The sequence below is a fragment of the Hippichthys cyanospilos genome, chromosome 4 (assembly GCF_059441005.1).
Source record: "Hippichthys cyanospilos isolate Australia breed blue-spotted pipefish chromosome 4, RoL_Hcya_1.0, whole genome shotgun sequence".
Lineage (NCBI taxonomy): Eukaryota > Metazoa > Chordata > Actinopteri > Syngnathiformes > Syngnathidae > Hippichthys > Hippichthys cyanospilos.
In genome coordinates this window covers 17,819,976-17,842,047 of record NC_142372.1, presented here as the reverse complement: position 1 = coordinate 17,842,047, position 22,072 = coordinate 17,819,976, and the positions used below count along the sequence as shown (strand labels likewise).

Sequence of the window (22,072 nt, the reverse complement as noted above, 5' to 3'; positions counted from 1 at the left end):
ACACAAGTGGATTCATACGTGTCCCTTTTTTCCTGTATATTTTATGATTTCTTGTTTAATGGATAGAGAAGGACCAAAGAACCCGCTTTTGGGGCAAGCGTTAATTAGTGGTATGGTATGTTTTTGACTTTCCTTTCTTTCCATGCCCATTGATTTAGATGCGAATTGAGTGGGCGTCGATATTTGGTGGATTTCGTTATTCGCGCATCGGACCGGTCATTCCTCCGCGAACGGCGGGGCTCCCTTCCAGTAGCAACGGTAATATGATCATTTAAAAACGGACGTGGCCTTATTCGCCTCATCCCGAGTGACACCGCACACCTCATAAATATTAGTTTAAAATAATGTAAGTGAAGCGGGACAGGAAAAGTGACTAAAATTTGAGTCACTTGCAAGGCGATTGAATCAATCCAGTGACGTCATCGGTGAGCGCCTCCGCTGGCCTACGAGATGGGCTCGACTTCTGAGCCTTGATTTTTGTCTCACACCGCTCATTTATCTCAGTATTTCCACCCCTTCAGCGAAGTCCTTCCGCGATGACAATTGGAGGTAAGACCGCGTTATTGGACTCCGTTTCTGTTCCTCACAAGAACAAAGTCCGTGTTGCCGTGCCGTTTGTTAAGAGATACGAATCGAGTAGGAGTGGAGTTGAGTAAGCTAACAGCATTAGCCGAGCAGCTAACTAGCTGGAACCTATGTCCGGTGGAACACGACACGAATAATGAATAACAGGCCTGCATGCTGCGCTCGAAACACTTAAAGTCCTATTTAGGTTAAAAGGCAGCATGCACCATAACGCGTAATATCAGTTATATAGCTTTTTAAAAAGTGCTGGCTAGCCGCTTCCACTGGTAGTTAACGGTGTATAGTGCTGTGTAACGGAGTTGAAGACATTTCGGGGCTCACGGTGATCCAAGTCAGAACCAGGAAGCCCATCGAGTGTGTCGTCGGAGTGCCCCCTTCCAGACAATTGACCAAACTCCTCACTAAAGTTGTGCTCTTCCTACGATTCCTCCTCTCGTTAACTCATGACGACATCCTCGTCTAAAATGATGCTGCTATGCTAAACACATATTGCTGTAATATGTCACTGTTGTTTTGTAAGTTTACTTTGTAGTGCGTCATATTTTCGGACCGGCCAAATGAAGAAAACGTACTCTAGTATGTGACATTGAATGCACGATGTAGTGGAAAATGGATCTCAAGGAAATGATCTGTTTATGTTTCAATTCAAGTATTTTCTTTCAGTTCATAAATCTTAGAGATGCTGACATGCGATTGTAATAAAATGAAACGTAATTCAGCATTTAGTTAATATCTTTGATATCTATATACAGATGCACTTTTTGTCCTCACCAGTATGCAACATTATTCTTAGTGCAGTAGTTGTTTATTTTGCACCTGTGTAGAATATCAAATGAAATCTCAAACACATTACTGTAAAGATGTGAGCATTTATTAGATATCCTTGATTGTAACTACTACTTGTACAACAAACAATGTACTTACTAGTAAAAGACAATATGCAACTAATGAGGCATAACACTATGTTATTAATATGACGTGCTTGACACAGTGTCATAGTTTTAAAATGCCACTAATAGTACAAATGATTCTAAAATTTAAAACCAAATAAAAGTGCACATTTTGACATTTGAACAACCATTCACAATAGTCCATGAACCCACATACGCAGGGGAGAACATGCAAACGTGATAGCTAAGGCCAGATTCAAAATCTCAACCATATAATCGCGGCGCAGGTGTGCTCACCACTTCTGCACCCTTCCACCCTTTATCTATCTGAATTTGATTCTGTGCTCAAAGAAGAACACGTCTGTGAGCGTGTGTGCACTCGTGATGGAATCAGAGTGAAATACCAAATGTTGTTGATAGACATTCCAGATAGGACAAGATAATCCTTTTTCTGTGCTCCTGCTGTTGAGGGCAGAATGTGAACAGTGAACACAGTGTTGTTCTTTAGTGGGGTACCGAATACAGTGTAAGTACTACTTTTACTAACAGAGTGCAGATAAACTACTGTATTGTACTGAGCAGTGGCGGTCTGTGCATTTCACACTTCGGCCTTCAGTGATTTGACTCAAATAAATACCCCTCAGAAAAAAATGGTTGATCAACATAGCACCGCCTCTCTGCAGTGAGCATCCAATCATGTCACGTTCAGCGTAAGGCTTCTAGGTGGCCACCTTATGACTTGATAGGTTAATGCAACTGTCTATAACTATATTGGCCCTCACATATACTGTGTTTTAGAACCCAATTAATATTCAAAATTATTATTTTCAAAAATCATTTTGACCCCCCTCCCAATCACCCAGCTCTGGTTATTATCAAAAGCACTTTAATGTACACACAATAGTGCAGATTGAAATCTTTGAGGATAACCAGTTGTGCCAGAGCTGCAACAGTGACATCATTCTAACAGCATCATCTTTTACTGAGCTTGTGTTTCATTCCCACACCTAAATTAAATACAGTCATCTTAGAAGACCATTTTGTATATGTACCCCAATAAAAGACATTTTTCCCGCTCATGTCTGCTTTGTCTTGCCCTCAGGAGAGCCGCCAGCGGAAGTCTGTCAGGGGATTTCAGAGCTGTTGCCTGCACGGTCCAACTGGCTTGCAAGTGTCGCCTCCAGCGGCGTACAGTGAATCTATTTTGTTAGTCCCACCGACACGATGAAACCGGCTCAGGAACGCAATCAGGAATGCCTGCCTCCTAAGAAGAGGGACCTCCCTGTGAGTAACTGTGGGGGCGCCGCGGGAACACCAGCAGTGGTGTCTACCGTTGAAAAAGGAGGAGGGGTTACAAGTGCCAGTGCCAGTGGAGAGGATGAAGTGGGCTCCCTTCCCAACTGTGCAGCCAACAGTGAGTCTCAGAGAGGCCCTCCATCCGGGGAGTGGGTTCGAGCTCAGCCGGGACTTCACTACGGCGTGGACACTTCTGAAGGCATATCAGCAGTGCCAGTCGACCAATACAGTATGCTTTATAAAGTTGCTCTGCCGTCTGTTACCTACTCGCCCAGCAGCCCTCATCCAGTGTTAAGCCACCTCTCCTCAGCATACACTGTACATTCGCCTCTCATGCAGCATCCGGGCCTTCCTTATCCTCCTTTGGGCTATGCGCAGCTCCCTCATTCCTCCCTCCAGTTCGTCAGCTCCCCGTATGCGGCGGTACCATACGCTTTACCCCCCGGCTTTGTCCCCAGTTCGTTAATCTCACCCTCAGCGACCATCCCTTCCGCTCACGCAGTGTCCCACCTGGTCCCTTACTCGTCTGTCATACAAGAGGGCGTAGTCTCCCCGCCTCCTCAGGCTCAGGTAGCCGCTCATACCTTTGCCAAAGTTCCTGCATCTGGCGGCGTCCCGCTGATGATGCCTTCAGATCAGGCTGCCCAACAACATCTTGGAACTGTCGGCGTCATGCCCGCCACAGAGCTGAATTCACGGGGCGTGCCAGTCTTCTATCACCCCCCGGGTGCTGCCAGAGTTGCAACCTCCAGGGACACCCACAATGTGCATCAGGAAAAGGAGCCAGAGATGAATGGAGGGGATAAGGACCAAGGGGCCAGGGAGCTTGCTTTGGACTCTGCCTACCGCGGAAGGAACGTGCATGTGCAGCCTGTAGCAGCTAACCCTGCGGCGCACGATCCTGGCCAGAAACGCCAGCTGAGCTCACCCGGCCACCGTAGCACTCCAGACAGTGACCTGGAGGTGAGTTTTGACATGTGCCACCTGAAACAGTATACTTCATGACTCAGATTTAACTAAAAAAAGAAAAGTTTCATGATAATCCTTTATTCATCGTGATTCATCAAGATGTTTGAACTTCCACAGATTTGAACTTACACATTTCAATAGTGCTTGTTCTCACAAAGGTTACGGGGCGAGCATAGCCCAGCTAACTTTGAATGCATGGCGAAATAGTCCCGTTCAAAAGTTTGGAATAATATTGTGTTTTTCCATTATTTAAAATTTGCCCGACTTAATAATTTATAATTTGAGTCATCAAAAAATACTGAAGGGATTATTGGGTGAATTAAAAAAAATGTTAATCAAAAGATGATAATGTTATCATTTAGATTCTTAAAAATAGGCACCGACAAATAACAACAAACTTTGCACATCCTGGCATTTTCTCAGTCAGATTTATGATCTGCGGTGTAGATTATGCTTTATGACCTTAAATGACTTTCAGGTAACAGCCCTGCATTTTCAGGTTTAACAGGCCTGTATCATGCAAATTCAACTTTTTAAAGCTTTTCACCATGTCACCAAAAACGTCCCCAAGTGGTGTTTTTCTCTATTCGCTCATCTCTGACCAATCCTGCTCATTGCTGAGCTCTCAGTAGCAGCCCCATCCATTCAGGTAAAACGTCAAGGTCCTCAGACTCACATTGTTACCATCACTAATTGAGTACCGCCACCAAACTGCCCATGCATATTCAAGCAATCAGCAGTGCACTGAGACAATGTCATGAATGCAGGATTTAACGGAGTCAGGCATCTTACTTTCAGGTTAGAAATATAGTCATCAAAACAACTTAAATTTCATTAGAAATTCAATTAGCATTGTGCCACAGATGATATATAATCATATATTGTACAAACATACCTTTAGTTAATTGTGGAAAGTCTAAAGTACCATGGCACAGGCTCTTTAATAGTTTACATTTCTTCACCTCATCATGTGTATGAGAGGAAGACCATTTTAATTTGAAAATGCTTCCAACCTTTGTACACCCTAGATCAGGGGTATCAAACTCATGTTTATCATGGGCCACATTGTAGTCATAGTTTCTGTCATAGGGCTGGTATTACAGTGACATCAAATACATTTTAAGTGTGTTGGTCACATATCTAGTTTTGCTATCAGAGGTTGGCAAAACCTATTCAAAAGAGAGATTGGGATTTAAAAAAAAGTTGAAGAAAACTTGCAAGTGTGGTATTTTAACCCGAAACTTGAAGTCAAATCAACATTTCGCATGCCACACAAAATGATGTGCTTTAATTTACAGCTTTTAAAGAAAGTGACATGTATTTTTTTCAATAATTCAAATATTTAGAATACAAAAAATGGTTGAAGCAAAATCTCTGTATCAAAGCTTTGCAATACACAGTCCCCAAAGTTTGAGATCGTGTCACATTTAACAAGCAGGATAAGAGGAAGTCCAGTATGTACCACAAAGCCACCCCTATAATTGCCAAGGTAAAGTGTTGATGTTTTATTTTGTATTAAGGCCTACTCTTGCTAGTTAGAATGTTTTCTAACAATCTGACAGTTAGTCAAGGCTAGACACAGCCACCTATCTACTTTTAAAGGCTTTGTTGAACTAACAGTTAAAAATCAAACAATACTGAAGTTCATTTCCATTGGCATAAATGAGCCGCTGATGGCCATAACTCAAACTAAGTCACTTTTAACACGTGGGCAAGCTAACATGTAGATATACCTTTACGGTTAGTAGTTAGTCAGTAAGACAACCCTCTCACTCATTTTTGAAAATGTTACTCCCTTCTTTTAATAACTGATATTTGTTGACTGCCATTTCAGGTGCAGCAGGTGGTTGGTAGCTTGACCTCCTCCTCCAGCCAAGGTGTCAGCGGAGGACGTAAAGAGGTCTCTTTCGCCCCGTTGAATCTTTCTCAGAGTGTTCAGCGAGCCAGAGACGTCCACAAAGAAAATGCGACTCTCGCTTCTGGCCGATCCGGGTACGTGGCCCATCCAGTTATCTATGGTGAGACCAGAGTGACCGGACTGCAGCAGCAGCAGCAGCAGCAACAACAACAACAACAACAACAACAACATGCAGCGGGGCAGCCGGCCCACGCTGTCATGCTAGCCAACGGGCAGCCGGTGTTAGTCCCTGTGGAGTATCACCCGCAGCCTCAGCAACACTACCAAGCACAGGCTAATGACGGGTCTCCGAAATCCTCCTTTAAAGCCTCCGATCCCTCAGGTCAGGCGTGCCTCTCCGAGAGGGCCGTGGGTGACCCGGCCGTATCCCAGCAGCCCCCCGCTGAGGTGACCCAGGCCTTAGCTTCCAGCACCGCCCCCGGCACGGCCGCCGGCAGCCCATCACACTTCATGAAGGGTGCCATCATCCAGCTAGCCACCGGGGAGCTGAAGCGTGTGGAGGACCTGCAGACCCAGGACTTTGTACGCAGCGCCGAGCTGAGCGGGGGGCTGAAGATCGACTCCAGCATGGTGGTAGACATCCGTGCCAGCCAGCAGAGGCCTGGTCTTGTGACGCTGCACTTTACTGTGGGGGAGCAGCAGAGCAAAGTGACTATCGACGTCCCCCCTGAGCACCCCTTTTTTGTGTTTGGCCAAGGCTGGTCATCCTACAGCCCGGAGCGCACAGCGCAGCTGTATGGCTTGGCTTGCCATCAGATGCAAGTCGGAGACGTGTGCGTGTCCATCACGCTGCAGCAGCAGAAAGCCACACAACACCATCACCCCCAACAGCAGAACGTGGCCAGGACGTTGAGCAAAAGTGCTTCCGCGTCCGAACCCGCGCACCAGCTCATGGGGCCACCCGCCCCGCATCACCCGCGTCCTCAGACTCATTTCAGGACAGAGCGCGTGCACAGGGACAGGCAAAGGGAGTCAGAGAAAGACGTGGCCAACGAGGAAGAAGCCACGCAGCACCCCGAGCCCCACGTCAGACCGAGTCGGACCTCAGGCGAACACCCCAGGAGTCTCAGCGGCTACCAGTTGCACACGGACGCCTCTGCTTTCATGGGGGCCACCATGCTGGGTGCTTCTCAGAGACGCTGGTCCTCACCTGGCCTGCAAAGATACAGTGTGAAGGGAGAGCATGGTGCGTGTCCACAGATCAGTACCTCTGGACACATCCGGCCCTCGTTTATCCCCCAGGAGGTCAAACTGTCCATTGAGGGACGCTCAAATGCAGGGAAGTAGCAACGGCGTTCGGTAACAGTTAGGGCTGAACGATTAATCAAATTCAAACACACATAACAATGTGGTAGAATTCTATATACAAACGGTAAGTATTTATATAGTTTACCATCCATAGCCATGGTTTTTGTGAAATATGATGCACACAAATCAACTTGGCCCAGCACACTCACTACAAGCAGGAACTTTTTTTTTTTTTTCTTTGTCAATTTCCATTTCTGATTTGCTAGCTCACAGCCAATTACTAATCAAATTTCACATGCGGCCGATGCCATTTTTATGTTAATTCTTGCAAAATTGCTCGTCGATTGATGCTTCTGTTATTCAAGTCATATCTAAGAAGCACAGACACAATCTATATATTTCACATGCGCAAAGATCAATCAGAAAAAACTTAATACATTGGTGGGGAATTTATATAGTTTTTTTTTTTTTTTTTACAAGAAATTCTCCTACCAAATACTTAAGAATATGCTTCTCAATTTTATATACACGTTTTTTGGAAGGAAAACATTTTGCCAATAAGTAATAAACCAAAAGCACAAAATCCACCACCAACAAAAAAGTATTATATTGGGGGAAAAAAATGAAGGATGCAGGTAAACAAACATTTTTGTGAAAATCTTGAGCAAAAAAAAGTGGATGACAGTTAAAAAAAAATAAAAATAGTAAAAAAAAAAAAATTCACAAGTAAACTTTTACAATTAAAAAAAATCTACTTAAATTTTAACAATCGCATAATAATTCATAATTGCATTGATGGGGAAAAAAAAAATCTCAATTTGATTCTTTTCCAAAATCGTTCAGCCCTAGTCACAACTATGGAGTAGACCTACTGGAGCAGAGTGTGAATGTAGCCTGAGAATGTTGAAGATTTTTTGCACATCCAACTGAAAAGTAACAAAAAAAAAAAAAATCTTGTCATGGGTCCGCTTTGCTTGCCCCAAGGGAGAAGTTTGGAGTTTCCAGGAATAGTCCTCATTCGCTGCATTTCTCCTCCCTCTGTCACCACTTCCTCACTGGAGGTCACCATCTCGTTGGGAACGCCCCACGCTTCCTGGTTGGAATGCACTCGGACTTGTCCAGTTTGTGTTTGGATCCCTCTAATCTTGAATCCATTCCTGACTATTGGCGTCTGTTACGCGACGGCGACATACAAAGCGCGGCGCGCTCGTCTTACAATCCAACTTGTGAAGAGTCAATCACGCACTGTTTTTGTCCACTAAATCCTCTCTGTATGCGTTTCGTCTGCTTGTGTGCGTGTGTATGTTTGCTGAAGTACAACAGACTGGAATTAGTGCTTTATTCATTCCAGTATGGTCAGCAAGGCCCCATCCCTGAACCCGCCTCTTCAATGTACCTCAGAGACCTCCTTAACCAGCTGACTGGGTAGTTGGGGATTGACCAGGAGAATTACCTTAGCCATTTATCCCGAGTCTGCTCATTTACCAAAATTGAAGCAATAGAGCCCACAGTGGGCCTACCCTTATCAAATACCCCCCCCCCCCCCCCCCCCCCAAAAAAAAATCCATTTTGACTCACCCCAACTTGAAAATCTTATGCACGATTCCCATCCTTCTTTTTTTTTTTTTTTATTGCTTATAGATTCCCCATCTCGCTGAGATTTGGTCACACTTATTGTATTTTCCTCATGTTTTCCATTCTTACTATCTCACTGCGAAGGGAATACATTTGGAATATTGACATGCATTTTTTTCAATCCGTTTACAAATTTGCCAAGATAAATGCTGCAGTTTCCTCACATTCACGGAAGATAAAATAAGTGCAATTAGAAGACTCAAAAACACACAAAAGGGTTTAGTTTCACACACAAACGCAGATATTCCTGCTGAAAAGTTCAACAAAAAAGGTGTTTTGTTTTTGGAGCATATCATACTATTATTTCAAATATATTCCTGTCGAGCAATCTTGTTAAATGGTCCGCCCTTGTCTTTTGTTTGCAAAAAAAAAAAAAAAAGTATCTCTCAGGTGTCTGCAGCCTGGACACGTTCATCATGTTCATATTTTCAAGAAATTATATTTTCAACAACATTTAATTTTAATGGAATACATGTTCACAGATTGGTAGGTGCTAACCTTTAACAAAAAAGTAGTGCTTTGGGGTCCGCATTGTGCCAAGGCACAACTCTTAAGTGAGGTTAAAAAGTTAATATAACCCTGTCTAATAGAAAACATATTGTTTTGGCACTATGCTGATGCCAAGGAACTACATTGAAGTGAAGTGTTCATTTTGGTCAGATGAAGGCCATTTCCAACATAAAATTAGTGCTTTGCTGCCATCTAATTTAGGCAATAAAAACATTTCAAATAGCAAGACAACGCTGTATTTACATTTACCATCTTTGACAAAATTTCCATCATGTAAAAGAATAAATAATGCAAAATTCAGGTGAACGCGATGCAATAACTCCACATTGCTGTCAGTTATGTGTCCAGACTTTTTTGCTGTCAGTTATGTGTCCAGACCTTTAGGGGTGCCTGTCTGAGGGGTTTTGACATGTCAGCAAAACGCCTGCCAATCTTTTTACGCCATTTTCTATGCAGTAAACACAGCAGGAGCACTCAGTCGATTGCTACTTTGCGCCGCCATTTTTCTCTCTGCTTCTCATCGTGGTTGTAAAGCAGGGGCTGGGTAACCTATTGGAGAATGTGCACTAAAAAGAAAAGATGAGCTCAACTTAAAAATATTGAAATATTTCAAAACGTAGATATTTTTAAACTGACCGAATCTTAAATATTGGCTCTGATGGATTACTTCAATATTTCTAAGTTTAGTTCATTTCTCGTTTCAGTGTATGCTCCGGCTTGCCATGCAATTCTGAAAACAAATAAAACCTCAGAGGAACTCTTTAGAAAAGGCCAAAAAAACATTGAAATCACATGTGTTCATCATGTATCTTAATAATATTCCCAACTTTTATCACAACAAAAGACGCATTTGATGTGGGAAAATTCTCATGTTTCACCACCATATAAAACATATCACATAAAGGACTTGGGCGCAATTTCAGGCTCAACCTAAAGTGCACTAATACCTTTACCGGTGAACTTAATCTCACTGTTAGAGAGACACATTGTTTATATTCAGTAAATAATAATTTTGGAAGCACTGAATTGAAATTGTAATCTCATAGCACACAAATTTGGTTGGGATTGTTAGCACGATTGCCCTAAATCTCAATGGAACATTTTTGGAAAACAAGGCTGTGGATTACCATGACTACTTTAATGACTAAGAAAATGCAAAGACACGAGGGGAAATTTTCAGCAGCAACCTTTTAGTATTTTTTAAATATTATTTAAATGGTGACCCTAAGCCAGGGGTCACCTACTGCGATCCTCAATGGCAGCTATCCAGCCTGATTCTGGTTTAACCCTCTTCCAATAGAACTGATTCAAACGATAAGATCATCGGGAACCTCTGCAGAAGCTTGACAATTATCCCGATCGTTTGAATCAGGTGCACTAGAGTTGGATTTCACCCGAAACATGCTGGATGGATGCCCTCAAGGACTGGAGTTGGTGACCCCTGCTCTAAGCAGAAGGCAAATTTAGGCAATCATGCAAACAGGCAATTACTGTACTATGATCCTTGCAGGATTTTGGGCAAAATTAAAATCACTCCCCATAGGTAAAAAGTTTCCCCTCCCCTGATTTTGTGTCAACAATCACAAGGTATTAACCCTTGTTGGTGGGGGCATCCTTTTGTTGTTCTAGCGCCTTTTGTCTCGTTATTGTTTTCCGCTTGCGTTGATATGGCTGGCAGCGTGTCGCCGTGAGTACTTGCACTTCTTGGCAGTGTTGTCGCTTTAACTTGAAGAGTCACACGACGGAAATTCCGGGTTTGCGTGTTGTGTGGAAAGCGTTTGAGATCTTTCATATCCAGTTTGAACACGTTCACTGCCTGCCCAGTTAAAAATGGATCTTTGACGTGTATAGCCACCTTTTGCAGTGAATGAGTTAAGGTCCATGTACTTGTGCACTCTGTTTTCACTGGTAGGAAAACTTGAACATACAAATCAAACAACTCCATGTTACTAGTGAGGCAAAACCGCACAGGTTGACATTTGCATCTTCTAGTGAGGCCTTAGACGATAAGCAGTAAAATTTTACGTCATCACAAGCACACTAGTATGATATTAATGTTTTAAGCCTCTATTCAGTATCACTCAGTTGTCTTACTAGTGGGGACAAAAAAAGTGCTAGTACATGGCCTTTAAACGATGGTATAATTGCTGAATGGACTTGCCCGATCTGTGTGCCGTTGTCGTACACGAGCTTTGACCACGATTGTTTGATGCCTTAAGTCGCGCTTCGTACAATTTGTTTGTGAGTGGTGGTCTACTTCCCAGAGGGGAATTCTGACCGTTATTTCCATGTTGACTTTGAACAAGGAGAAAAAAAAGAAAAGAAAAAATCTGAACGGTTTCAAGTTTTAAAGATGCATTTTTCCTGATTTTATTGTACTTATTGCTGGGGGGGGGGGGGGGGGGGGGGGCACAAGATGACACTGCTTTGTATGTGAAGTTGTGGTGTATAAGAAAAATATGAAAGTTGTTTTTCTTTTCCAAAATGCCTATATCTGCAAAATATATGCAAAGATGTAAATGTAACGTTCAATCCTCAAATATAATCCAGGTCGTCTGAACTTTGTATAGTGAGTAATATTGTATGGTCGTACCGATACGTATGGATCTGTTATCAAAAGCCTTATAGAGTTGTCCACCCAAAGTGCACCCTTAGAAGTACCCCACACCTACCTGAATTTAACAAAGCATTAATAATTCTATTTTGTTGCTTTTTTTATCATTATTTGTACCCTTTATTAGATAAATTAGATTTGTACTGTATATTTGTACCGCTCTGTCAACTACGTTGGGTGTTTGTTTTTTGTTCTTTTGTTTAGCTGTTTGAATTTTATGTACTTTAAGGACACAAAGATATTGTATTTTTATTGTTACAGCTAACTTGGAGTTGTTGCATTCAACATGTTAAGTCAACACAATATAATATATATACATATATATACAAATATAACTATAAACTATTATCAAAATTGTGTGGTGTTCCTTCAATTGATTAGTTAGTTAATTTATGCTAATTGTGAAGCTAACTAAGCTAAAGAATTGTTGACGTTTGAGGGGAGAGGACCGTGGTGTGGCCAGCTGTGGCCTCTGTCCTGAGAATGTCAAACTTCAGATTTATTCTTTTCATTGGCATGGATAAGCAAAAAAAAAAAGTAATTGATTTTTTTATTTTTTTAAAGGGACACTGTGTAAGATTTGTCAGTTATTCATAACGGACAGCAGAAGGTGCGCATTTACCATTGTCCGTAGCAATAACAGACATGGCAACCTCCGGACGAGTGCCAACCCCCATGGAATATAATTTAAAGATAACTAGACCCACTATTATATTGAAAATATACTGTTGTTCGTTAAGAACACATTTATTTGCAAGTTTTTTAAAATTTATAGTTAATGTATTCCATTTTAATGAAAAATAATCTATATCTTACACATTGTCCCTTCAATGTCTAGCGACCTTGTGGAGACAGCTGATGCCCTTTTAGTGACCACTGGCGACATTGCACGAACCCTGGAAGAAATCAAAAGAGCTGCCAGCTTGCCAGCGTTAGCTCCTCAGTGGGATACCAGCATTACCCAATTCTCCCCCAAAAAAGGTCTGTCACAATTTTTATTTTTTTTTTTAATCCATCTTAATTCAGTTATAATGGGTTAATTTTAAACTTTTCTAAACTGAATTATTTTGGAATACGATTGACTATTTTCCTAGTTGTAATTTTAAAAATTTCTGAAAAGGGATTTCAGTTTTTTAAGTTGAGCCCATTTACAATAATAGTCCATTTTTAAGTACAGCCTACATTGGTCTTCTTTTGGGAGTGTACAAGTCTAGCCATGAGGCAAATCTGCAAGCGAAGTTCCTGAGAAGAAAATCCTAACAAAGTAACCATATGGTAAGAAACAAAATGGATGATAAGCAATTGTTTTATAGGGTATTTTATGGGTTATTTCAAAACCGACCCATTAATACCGTCGATGGAAAGAGAACGCTAACACAGGACGAAAGTTAAATTCAAGACATTTGCATTTAAATCTTGAACTACTTCTGTTTTTGTATACTTAGGACTCATCCTCATAAAAATAGATTATATGTACAATTGCCATACCTTTAAAGTCATTTTTAAAAATTCCCTATAACTGTATTTACGTGCAGTTTTAATGCTCAAACTGCATAAGTCACAGGGACTTATAATAACATAAAATGTGCAGTTTAGGGTAAAACCTCTGCCTCATTTTTGATAAACACTATAGGCCTACTATTAACTATATTTGTGATGCAATAGTTACAGTGGAGATCAAAAGTTTGGCCATCTTTTTGAGCTATATCATAAAAATGATTAATATACAATTTGACGTTGATGAGTTTTCCATCTTAACACACTTTTTATTTTATTTTTTTTACCTCGGGTGCCCAAACTTTCGATCTCCCCTGAACCGTCTACTTGGAAATTGGGAACCATGGTGTCAACTAATGCAGTTCTGGTTTTTATCAACAAAACTTTATTTCTACAACATGACAACGTGATTTTTGCAGTGTTATCTGACTTTATTCTCATCAAATTGTCTGGTTTCACAGTTTCCTTTCCACCCGCCAGTGTGGCCTTCGGAGTGACTTAAACACAACCAGTTATTGTTGTCTCTGCTCATTGGTCATTACCTCATTTGTAAACGTGAAAACTGTAAGTCAAACACAAAGATGCAAAGGCAAAAAAAAAAAAAAAGAAACATAAAAACATTGTTTGCTAAAAAAATAAAATAACACTAGGGTAAAAATATTCATAATTTACTGCAGAAATATGTGCCAGGATGGATGTGAAATCTATGGAAAGCTGTTTAAACATTTACTCTAGATGCTTAATTCACTCAATGCCAGGGACGTATTTTCACTTTTTTTTTTTTAATAGTCCGGCTAGTTAATCCCAGATATTTAAGTATTAAATCGATACTTAAGTACATTAGTTTTCAGATACTTAAGTATTAAATCGATACTTAAGTGTCTGGGATAAGTGTGATTGGATGTCCGGACTCTTACAAAACGTGAAAATACGTCCCTAGCATTGAATGAGTTAATATCCCACTTAAGGCCCTGGTACTGGTGGACTTCACTGGTCGAACAACTGTGGCATACTATTAAGATAACTAAATGTTGCTGGGCACTTTTTTTTAAATTGACATCTGTTCACTACTTGTGAAGCGCTAGATGTTTGTTTAATAGAATAATTTTATGTTACACAGCACAGTTGTTAACTAGGGCACAGTTTTACCTCAATTTGAATATGAAGTTGCTCTACCCATAGCACATAGACTAAACACTCAAACGGCTTTCCATACGGACGCTGCAAGGAAGCAACTTGAGTACTGTGCTCGTGAAGTCTCAAGTGGATTTCAAGCAACGGCGACTATTTGGGAAACATACAGTGCGTGAAGTGATTAAAAAAATAAGAATATGTAAGCACTTATGAAACTGAAATATGCCATTACCTGAAATGTTACAAAATTGTGACTTGAGGACCAGTCCCTGGATTGATGCATCACAACAAATCAATATTTACAGGTTCATCTCAATAAATTAGAATATCATGGAAACGTTGATTTGAATATTTTAGTAGTTCAATTCAAAAGTGAAACTTGACAAACAAAAAAAAATAAAATAAAAAAAATTCAACCGGAAGTTAGTAAACTAGGTCACAATGTAGCCTTCTGTAAACTATAATTGTGAAAATGACTGGCATAACATAACAATGACAGGTTCCACTGCTGATTATATAATACTGTCGGTTTCACTTGTTGAAGTGAGCTGCTAAAGTTAACAAGTTTCCCGCTCTACTTCAATGGATTGCGATGTATCTGAAAGTATGTGTTGTTGTGAGGTAACATCTACTTGAGAAACAGGAGCAGAGACAGGAGAAAGAAGTAGAAAAAGTAGCGTGGTCTTGCAAAATTTGGAAACTTTCCATGGGGGAAAAAACACCAACCCTGAAATAACACCTTGTGAATTCTACGATTAAAAATGGCGTAATATGTCATCACATAAAAAATTACCTATAGATGCCACATTGCGGCAAAGCACTTTTCTATGGCAATGACGCTCCAGCCCCTCATTTGGCACCAGGATGTCAGCAGATGGCACCAAAGCAAAGTTTTATGAGACTTTAGTGGCTAAATGGATAAAGACAATCCGTGAAAGCACGTTTTCATTGCAACACCCATGTAGCTTTAGGTTGGTTAGCTTAATCCTAACAAACAATTCAAAACGCCAAAGTCAGGCTTACGTTAGCATCGGTTTAGCATTACAATCCTTTAAGCAAAGAAAATATGTGAAAACAAAGGGTGGCGCAAAATAGGTAGACTGATAAATATTCACGGGCATTAATTATTTAGCCTCTGTTAAGAAGAACTACTGTGTTTTTTTTAATGACCGTTTTGTTCATTAAATTCTACAGTAGAAGTAAAAATTAAATTTCTGCCAGGTGAGTTATGACTGATCACGGAATGAATTCAAGGCACTGTAATGTATGCCTGCAATTCCCAGTAAAGTCTGATAAAATCCCATTAATTTACATGGAAAGTTTCCAACTTGGCGTAGTTGTTTTCCACCCCTTTGCTACCCAAAGTGGAGTGAGACAAAAGAGAAGGAAGGTTGCCCAAAAATACCTTTTGGTCCCATTAAGTGGAGGCAGTAAAATAGGGCCGTCATTCAGTCAAGAAGGGCTGAGGTAGAATGTCTTCAGGAAGCGGAACCAGACTGGAACTGAACCAGTGAGGAGGGCGGAGTGGGGACTTTCCCCCGTACCTCCAACTCCCACCGCTGAGGGGTCCGTGTGCAAATTAAAGTAGAACAAACAGGTTCAATCTCTTTACAACATGCTTTGAAGGTAGACATCCATACCATGTAGAACATTCGCGACACTTGGAATAAATTAGAGCAGGGGTGTCCAAACCATGGTCCGGAACCATTTTGGGCCCACTGTCCATTTTTAAGCGGCTCGTACTTTTTTTTTTGCCTTGTACTACTTGTACTACTAACTTTCCACACCAAGGGGAAAAAAAAAAGCACTCATTCATAACGCCTTCCTTGGCTTTTTGCTTTATCACCTAAGATATAAAAGTAATTGCAGACACACTAAAAGTAGTCCCACCACTTTCAGTGTGTTAAATAAATTAAAGACCCTGTAAAGTGAATTCAGAGATGTGTTTCTAAATACTAATTAATGTGTGAATTGTTGAAAACATGTGCAAAGACAAGGATCGGTATGGTATGTAGCAATGAATTGTGGACCTTGCTGTGTCAAAGTGACTTGACAGCCAGTATGTAGGATGGTGTTTTTGGTCAGGTATGTTTGTCACAGAGAGAAGAATACTTTTGGATACTTCACTATTTTTATTGAATTTATTTCTTTTTTTTTTTGTGGATTGTGAAATATATTTCAGCTCGCGGAGGATTTAAGTGGCTATATTTTTGCATTTGAATGTCCATCCATCCATGTAACGGAAACATTTTTACAGCAGCTTGATTTTTCACAATCCCGAAGCCTCATTTTATATCGTGACAATTTTGCTTTTTCAAATTCGGAACGACTATCGACATCAGTCTTCTCTGTTGTTTCACTTTAAAGGGAATTTAATGGAGAATGCCAAAGTGGCCCTTGTTTACTTAACTACGATTTTCTGTACGGCACTTAAAAGAAAAAGTCTGGACACCCCTGATATATAGAGCGTTTGTCACAGCTGCCGTCCTTTTAGGGCAGCTTCATGAAAAGTCCATTGCTCATGGAAGGGACAGGCACGGAGCAGGGGAACTGAAAGAGGTTCATGTCGGCCGTGAGCGCAGCCATGGCGGCCGGGTCGTGCTCGATCTGCGTCCGCAGCGCTGGGTCGATCTTCTCCAGCCTCCGCTTGATTCTCTTGGCCTCGCGCTCGCGTACCAGCCGGGCCTGTCGCTTCTCGGGCGTCTCATTGGCCCGCTTGAGGCGCATGGCGTCGCGGTCCCGCTGCAGGCGGCGCGCCCGCTGCTCCTCCGACTCCTGCATCCTCTGCATGCGCTTGGCCTCGCGGTCGCGCAGACGCCGCAGCTCGCGCTCCTCGTCCGTCTCGCACGCCCGCTTGTTCTTCTTGGCCGTGCGCTCGCGCTCCAGTCGGTGCAGGCGGGATTCCAGGGGCTCGTTCTTGCGGCGCAGGGCCCATTTGCGCATGGGGGACTGGGCCTCTACCAGCTGCTGGTAGGCCACGCAACTGTTGCAGACCAGGAGCACGCCGGCCGGATACACGGGCATGGGACTCAGGATGTCCGGGATGGGAGGAAGACCTGAGGAGGAGGAGGAGAGGGCGTCGGGGATGGATGCCAGCGACGGCCCTTCTGACAGCAGACTGTCTGGCAGGGAGGGAAACGAGGGGCCTTGGCTCGAGGGTCCTTGACACGGACCGGACATGTGGCACGTTCGATGGCCTTGACATAGGCTGCCGGTGGGGTCGTGGACTTGACATGACTGAGGGCCCTGACAGGAGCTGGGGCCTGGTCCCGGCCCATGACAAGAAGGAGGGCCCGGTCCTGGACTGCCAATGGGAGTGCTGGAAAGCGAGTGGGTCAGGGGACAGGTGTCGCTCCCGCCGGGGACCTCCAACCTAGTCGTGTCCAGGACATCCTTGAGCTTCTCCCTTCAGTAAAAGGTAAAAGCGTCAGACAAAGCCAAGATTCAGCCAGGAATGTTTTTCACAATTCAAAACCCAGGTACAGTTTAATACACTACCCAAGGTTTGCATCTAATATTTTTAGAACTGATTCTCCCACCAAGTAGTTCATTTGTGCTTAAAAAAGGTGGGGCATGAACATGTGAGTAACATGAGAGTCAACAAATGAGACTATAGAGCTGGCTTTTGTGAGCTCAGATTATGCGGCTGCCATTAAACAAAAAGCAAAACAAAAGCTTCAGGAGAATTCAAATGAGTGGCGTTTAACAAATGTTAATGCTGCTAGCTGAAACGATAGGAGCCTGCAACATTCAGTGCAACCGTAAAGTTTCTTCACTTTCTCCTCATTTTGGTAAACAGACTTACAGCTTTACACTGACAACTCTTTTACGTACTGATGACGCAGCATCAGGGGGGTTCAGTGCCTTGCTCAGGGACACTTTGACATGGTCACAATGGTCGGGGGGTGGAACCCACAACCTCTCAGTGGAAAGACTTCACCACTGAACCATGCTGAACCCGATGCACTCATTTTACAAGCCTCATTCCAAATTGTATCAATCTCTGAATTTTCTGCTCACAATACCCTATTATGAAAATGTGAAACGTGTTTTTTTAAATATTTTTGGGGGGATTTAATAAAAATAGGCAACTAAGAAATCACACAAGTATTCACAGACTTTGCCACGAAGCTCAAAACTGAGCTCACGTGCATTCTTTTATCATTGATCATCTTTGAGATATTGCTACATCCTAAATGGAATCCACCAGCGGTAAATGCTTGCATGAGCTTATTAGCACCTGTTGAAGTTGTCAGTGTCCGTGAAGTGAGCGCCGCACACGGCGCAGTTGGAGAGACGGTCCTCTGAGTGGATGAGAAGATGGCGTCCGAGCGAGCCGGGCGAGCTTAGGGCCCGCCCACAAACAGGACACACGTAGCTCTTGGTGTTGCTCATCAGGCTGGTGTGCTGTATAACACAGACCCAAAAAATAGATAAAGAAAGAAAGAAATATAAATCACAATGATGGCTAGTATTTAGAAATAAAAAAACAAAACTCATAATATTTATGGAAACATCAGTGTGTCTTCTAACATACACATATCGTTGAGTGTTTACATTTCATGATGTAGCTTCATATAGTGTATGTTTCACATAATTGTTGAAAGACAAGGGAGTGTGTGGCTCACCTGGTAAACATGTGAGATGAGCTTTTCTGGGCTGCTGAAGTCCAGTGTGCACAGAGGGCATACCAAGTTGGTGTTGTGCTCGGAGCCTTCCTCGTTCTCCTGCGGAAAAATGATTGCCCTTCAAATACATATTTTACATTCAACACTTGCTTTAGTGCGAGTTTCGAGTGAATTCTGGAAACATAGTCAGGCCATGCCCCCTAAACGGGTCAAATCCTGAGGAGAAGGACGTGGCCTACTGCCCCTCTCGCCCACTTCCTGAAGCCTTTCTGCCAGTGCTGTTTAATGATATGTTAAATGTGCAAGTGAGGCGCTCTGACTCAGTCATAGTGACACGGTGCACTGTAGCATCTTAGACGTGACTCATTCTGACGCTGAAATAGAGAACATTTGCAATCAGACAGCAAAAGGAGCTTCTTTTTCTGTCTTTCACTTGTTGTTGAAGCGGAATGTAACGCAAATAAAGAACATGTTGTATTAGGTAAAAATAACACCATATCCTGATGCATTTGGCGTCTGTGGAATAAGAATGAATCAGACTAAATTCATCCATTTTCATCCATCTCATGGACTCACCATTTTGGCCAACATTGCGATATGCTGTCCACCTAACTTAACGGCATATCTGCTCTTGAACTGGCAATGTGTTGGCATTAAAAAAAAAAAAAAAAAAATCATGTCAGCATATTTGGTGTCATGAGACCAAAACGAGACCTAAACATTTTGCTTATTGTTGTTCATGGCTTAAACAGGACAGAAAAGGGGGGGATGTAGACACCAGGCTTAAGACTACCACAGAATGTCATCAACAGGTTGCAAAAGGAATACATACAAATTGGAAGAATCACAGAAAGGCATACAAGTGCATGTCCTGGGCAATCTGTTGTGAACTGTGTCCATCAAATCATGGTTGGAGACAAGCAATTTGTGCGAAAAAGTACTAAATCATTGTACAGTTGGATATGGGCTCTCTTATCCTCATCCTGAAATTTCAACAAAAGTAAAAAACGTTGCAGATCAAGTTAACTGAGTGACAGGTGTTTGCATCAAGTGTTCATGAATATGGCCTGACAATTGTTTTCATCAAATGATTCCATCTCCTTCTAACTGCCTTGAAAAAAAGGATTTTTGAAAAACCACAAATAAGCAGGGAAATAGAAAAAAGATACAAACACAAATATATATATACAGTATATATATATATATATATATATATATATATATATATATATATATATATATATATATATATATATATATATATATATATATATATATATATATATATATATATATATATACACACACACACACACACACACACACACACACACACACACATATACACATACACAAAACATTTAATGGGGGATAGGTCCTCAAAAAAAGTCAGTGAATAAGTGAATTTGCAAATGCCTACCACAAATGAAAATACTCATGGGGTCACTGTCAAGTCAATTTTTTTTCCCCTGTGTACTTTATATATGCACTCCTACCAGTCCAATCTCGACATTCTGAATGATATTGCAACTGTGGAATATGAAGCAATCAAACTCCAGCCGTTTTTGGCCATCTCATTTTGCTGTCAATTAGGGTTGGCTGACTTCTTTCCCGAGCTTGGTCATGTGACATTCGTAGTCTGAGCCGTGATTGGTCATTGTAGATTTTACTACCTACTTCATTAAAATTCCACGAAAGCAATATTAATCAGAATGCTATGTTTTGATAAGTGTGGGTGCACTGGACACATTAGTGACAATACAATATTTGACTTGGCCTCCCTTTTAATGCCTTGATACGTAAACGAGGTTCTTTCCTTCCAGGTTCTTTCCTTCCATCCCTCTCACCTCTTTGACTCCCGCTCCTTGCAGGCGACACGGCGCCCTCTTGGCAGTCATGTGGTCGTCGGCCGAGGTGTTGGACGAGGAGTCCGGGTCACTTTCGCTGTCTTCTATGGAGGCAAACACAGCCCTATCAATACAGACGAGACGACAGAGCACAGGGCAGGGCTTACTCTCACTAACGCCCCCTCAGCGCGAGGATTGTTGCCCATCCCTGCCGCATCCCCCTCGCCGTTCTATACCTGTGGCGCTCTCGTGTCCGAGCACTTCCTGCGAGTTGTTGCTGCAGCACTCACTGTCTTCGGTGAACTCGTCTCTGCCGTCCATGTTAATCGTATGCTGAAATCCCGTGACGCCGGAAGTGTGGAATGGCCCTGGGGAAAAGCATGGTCCTCAGGTAAGTCCAAATAGCATTCTTAGTGTTTTCACTGGTGCCACAGTTTTCTTTTCAAAGTAATAACAGCCCTCTGACAGAAATCATAACAACGAGACTGCTTTATCTTGACTGATCAATGATAAAACGGTTTAATATGGGAGGATTTCAGCCGCATTGCCAGTCATTAAACTCACTGACACATTTATAATGATAGTGCAAAAAATATTGTATCTGTTGGGCCATAAATCAGCTCCAAAATAAATTAGAAAAATAATTCACGTCAGCTAAAAACGCCTGGGCACATTGCTGTAATCACTAACAGTAAGAAAAGCTCATGAAAATATTCAAATGTAATACCAGCTAATACGTACAACACATTTTTTTACAGCTGGAATAGTGTAGACAAACTCAGCAGTTATTTCATTACGGTACATTTGTTTCATCCTTCTATTTTCATAGAGCACATGCCAACTGCACATGTGAAGAACAGAGCTAAGATTTCAACCTGGCACCTCTCAACTGTAAGGCAAACATGCTAACCAAAAGGTCATAAGCTGCTTTATGATTTAGCTAAGGTACAAATTATTTTTCACTATAAGGCCTTTTGTAATATTATATTTCTTTGTTTCACTAAATGATACTACAAGAACAAGTAGAATTGAAATCAGGGAAAAAATGCAGTGCCAATATACCTACAATTAGACAGCGGATATAAAATGTCTACACAAGCCTATTTATGAGTCAGGGGCAATATTGCCATAACTGTGCACACCCTTTTATAAGTGTGAATGTGGCTGTGTTCAATCAAAGATAAACTCATGTTAAATTGAATCATTACACCTGCTATTTTTATTAGTGCCCCAACTGCAAATAAATTCAGCCGTTCTACGAGGCTTTCCGCTTATTTTCGTTTTTTGCTTTCGAGCCACAT

General features: G+C 41.8%; 2 protein-coding genes across 5 annotated transcripts in view; one reads left to right on the top strand and one right to left on the bottom strand.

Moving 5' to 3' along the window:
- Nucleotides 1-445: 445 nt before the first annotated feature.
- On the top strand, nucleotides 446-11,443 carry atxn1l (ataxin 1 like). Its single transcript, XM_088413829.1, has 3 exons — nucleotides 446-549; nucleotides 2,578-3,734; nucleotides 5,575-11,443. The coding sequence occupies exons 2-3, from the start codon at nucleotides 2,700-2,702 to the stop codon at nucleotides 6,943-6,945; spliced, it is 2,406 nt and encodes an 801-aa protein (XP_088269955.1). The 5' UTR covers nucleotides 446-549; nucleotides 2,578-2,699; the 3' UTR covers nucleotides 6,946-11,443.
- Nucleotides 11,444-13,524: 2,081 nt separating this feature from the next.
- znf821 (zinc finger protein 821) overlaps nucleotides 13,525-22,072 on the bottom strand; it is a 17,476-nt gene continuing 8,928 nt past the window's right edge. For 3 of the 4 annotated variants that reach the window (XM_088412509.1, XM_088412507.1, XM_088412508.1), the window contains 5 exons: nucleotides 21,008-21,139; nucleotides 20,772-20,875; nucleotides 18,925-19,023; nucleotides 18,537-18,703; nucleotides 13,525-17,702 (listed from right to left, as the gene is read on the bottom strand). In XM_088412509.1, coding sequence (XP_088268635.1) covers nucleotides 16,787-17,702; nucleotides 18,537-18,703; nucleotides 18,925-19,023; nucleotides 20,772-20,875; nucleotides 21,008-21,139 — 1,418 coding nt within the window. In that variant the 3' untranslated portion in view covers nucleotides 13,525-16,786. Of the gene's footprint in view, nucleotides 17,703-18,536; nucleotides 18,704-18,924; nucleotides 19,024-20,771; nucleotides 20,896-21,007; nucleotides 21,140-22,072 lie in introns of those variants that run through there. The other variant, XM_088412511.1, reaches the window with a different exon arrangement.

Excerpts from the sequence above, each read along its gene's own strand:
- atxn1l (XM_088413829.1), top strand. The coding sequence starts at position 2,700 with ATGAAACCGGCTCAGGAACGCAATCAGGAATGCCTGCCTCCTAAGAAG. Across the intron at positions 3,735-5,574 it reads CTCCAGACAGTGACCTGGAG|GTGCAGCAGGTGGTTGGTAG; the intron begins GTGAGTTTTGAC and ends CTGCCATTTCAG.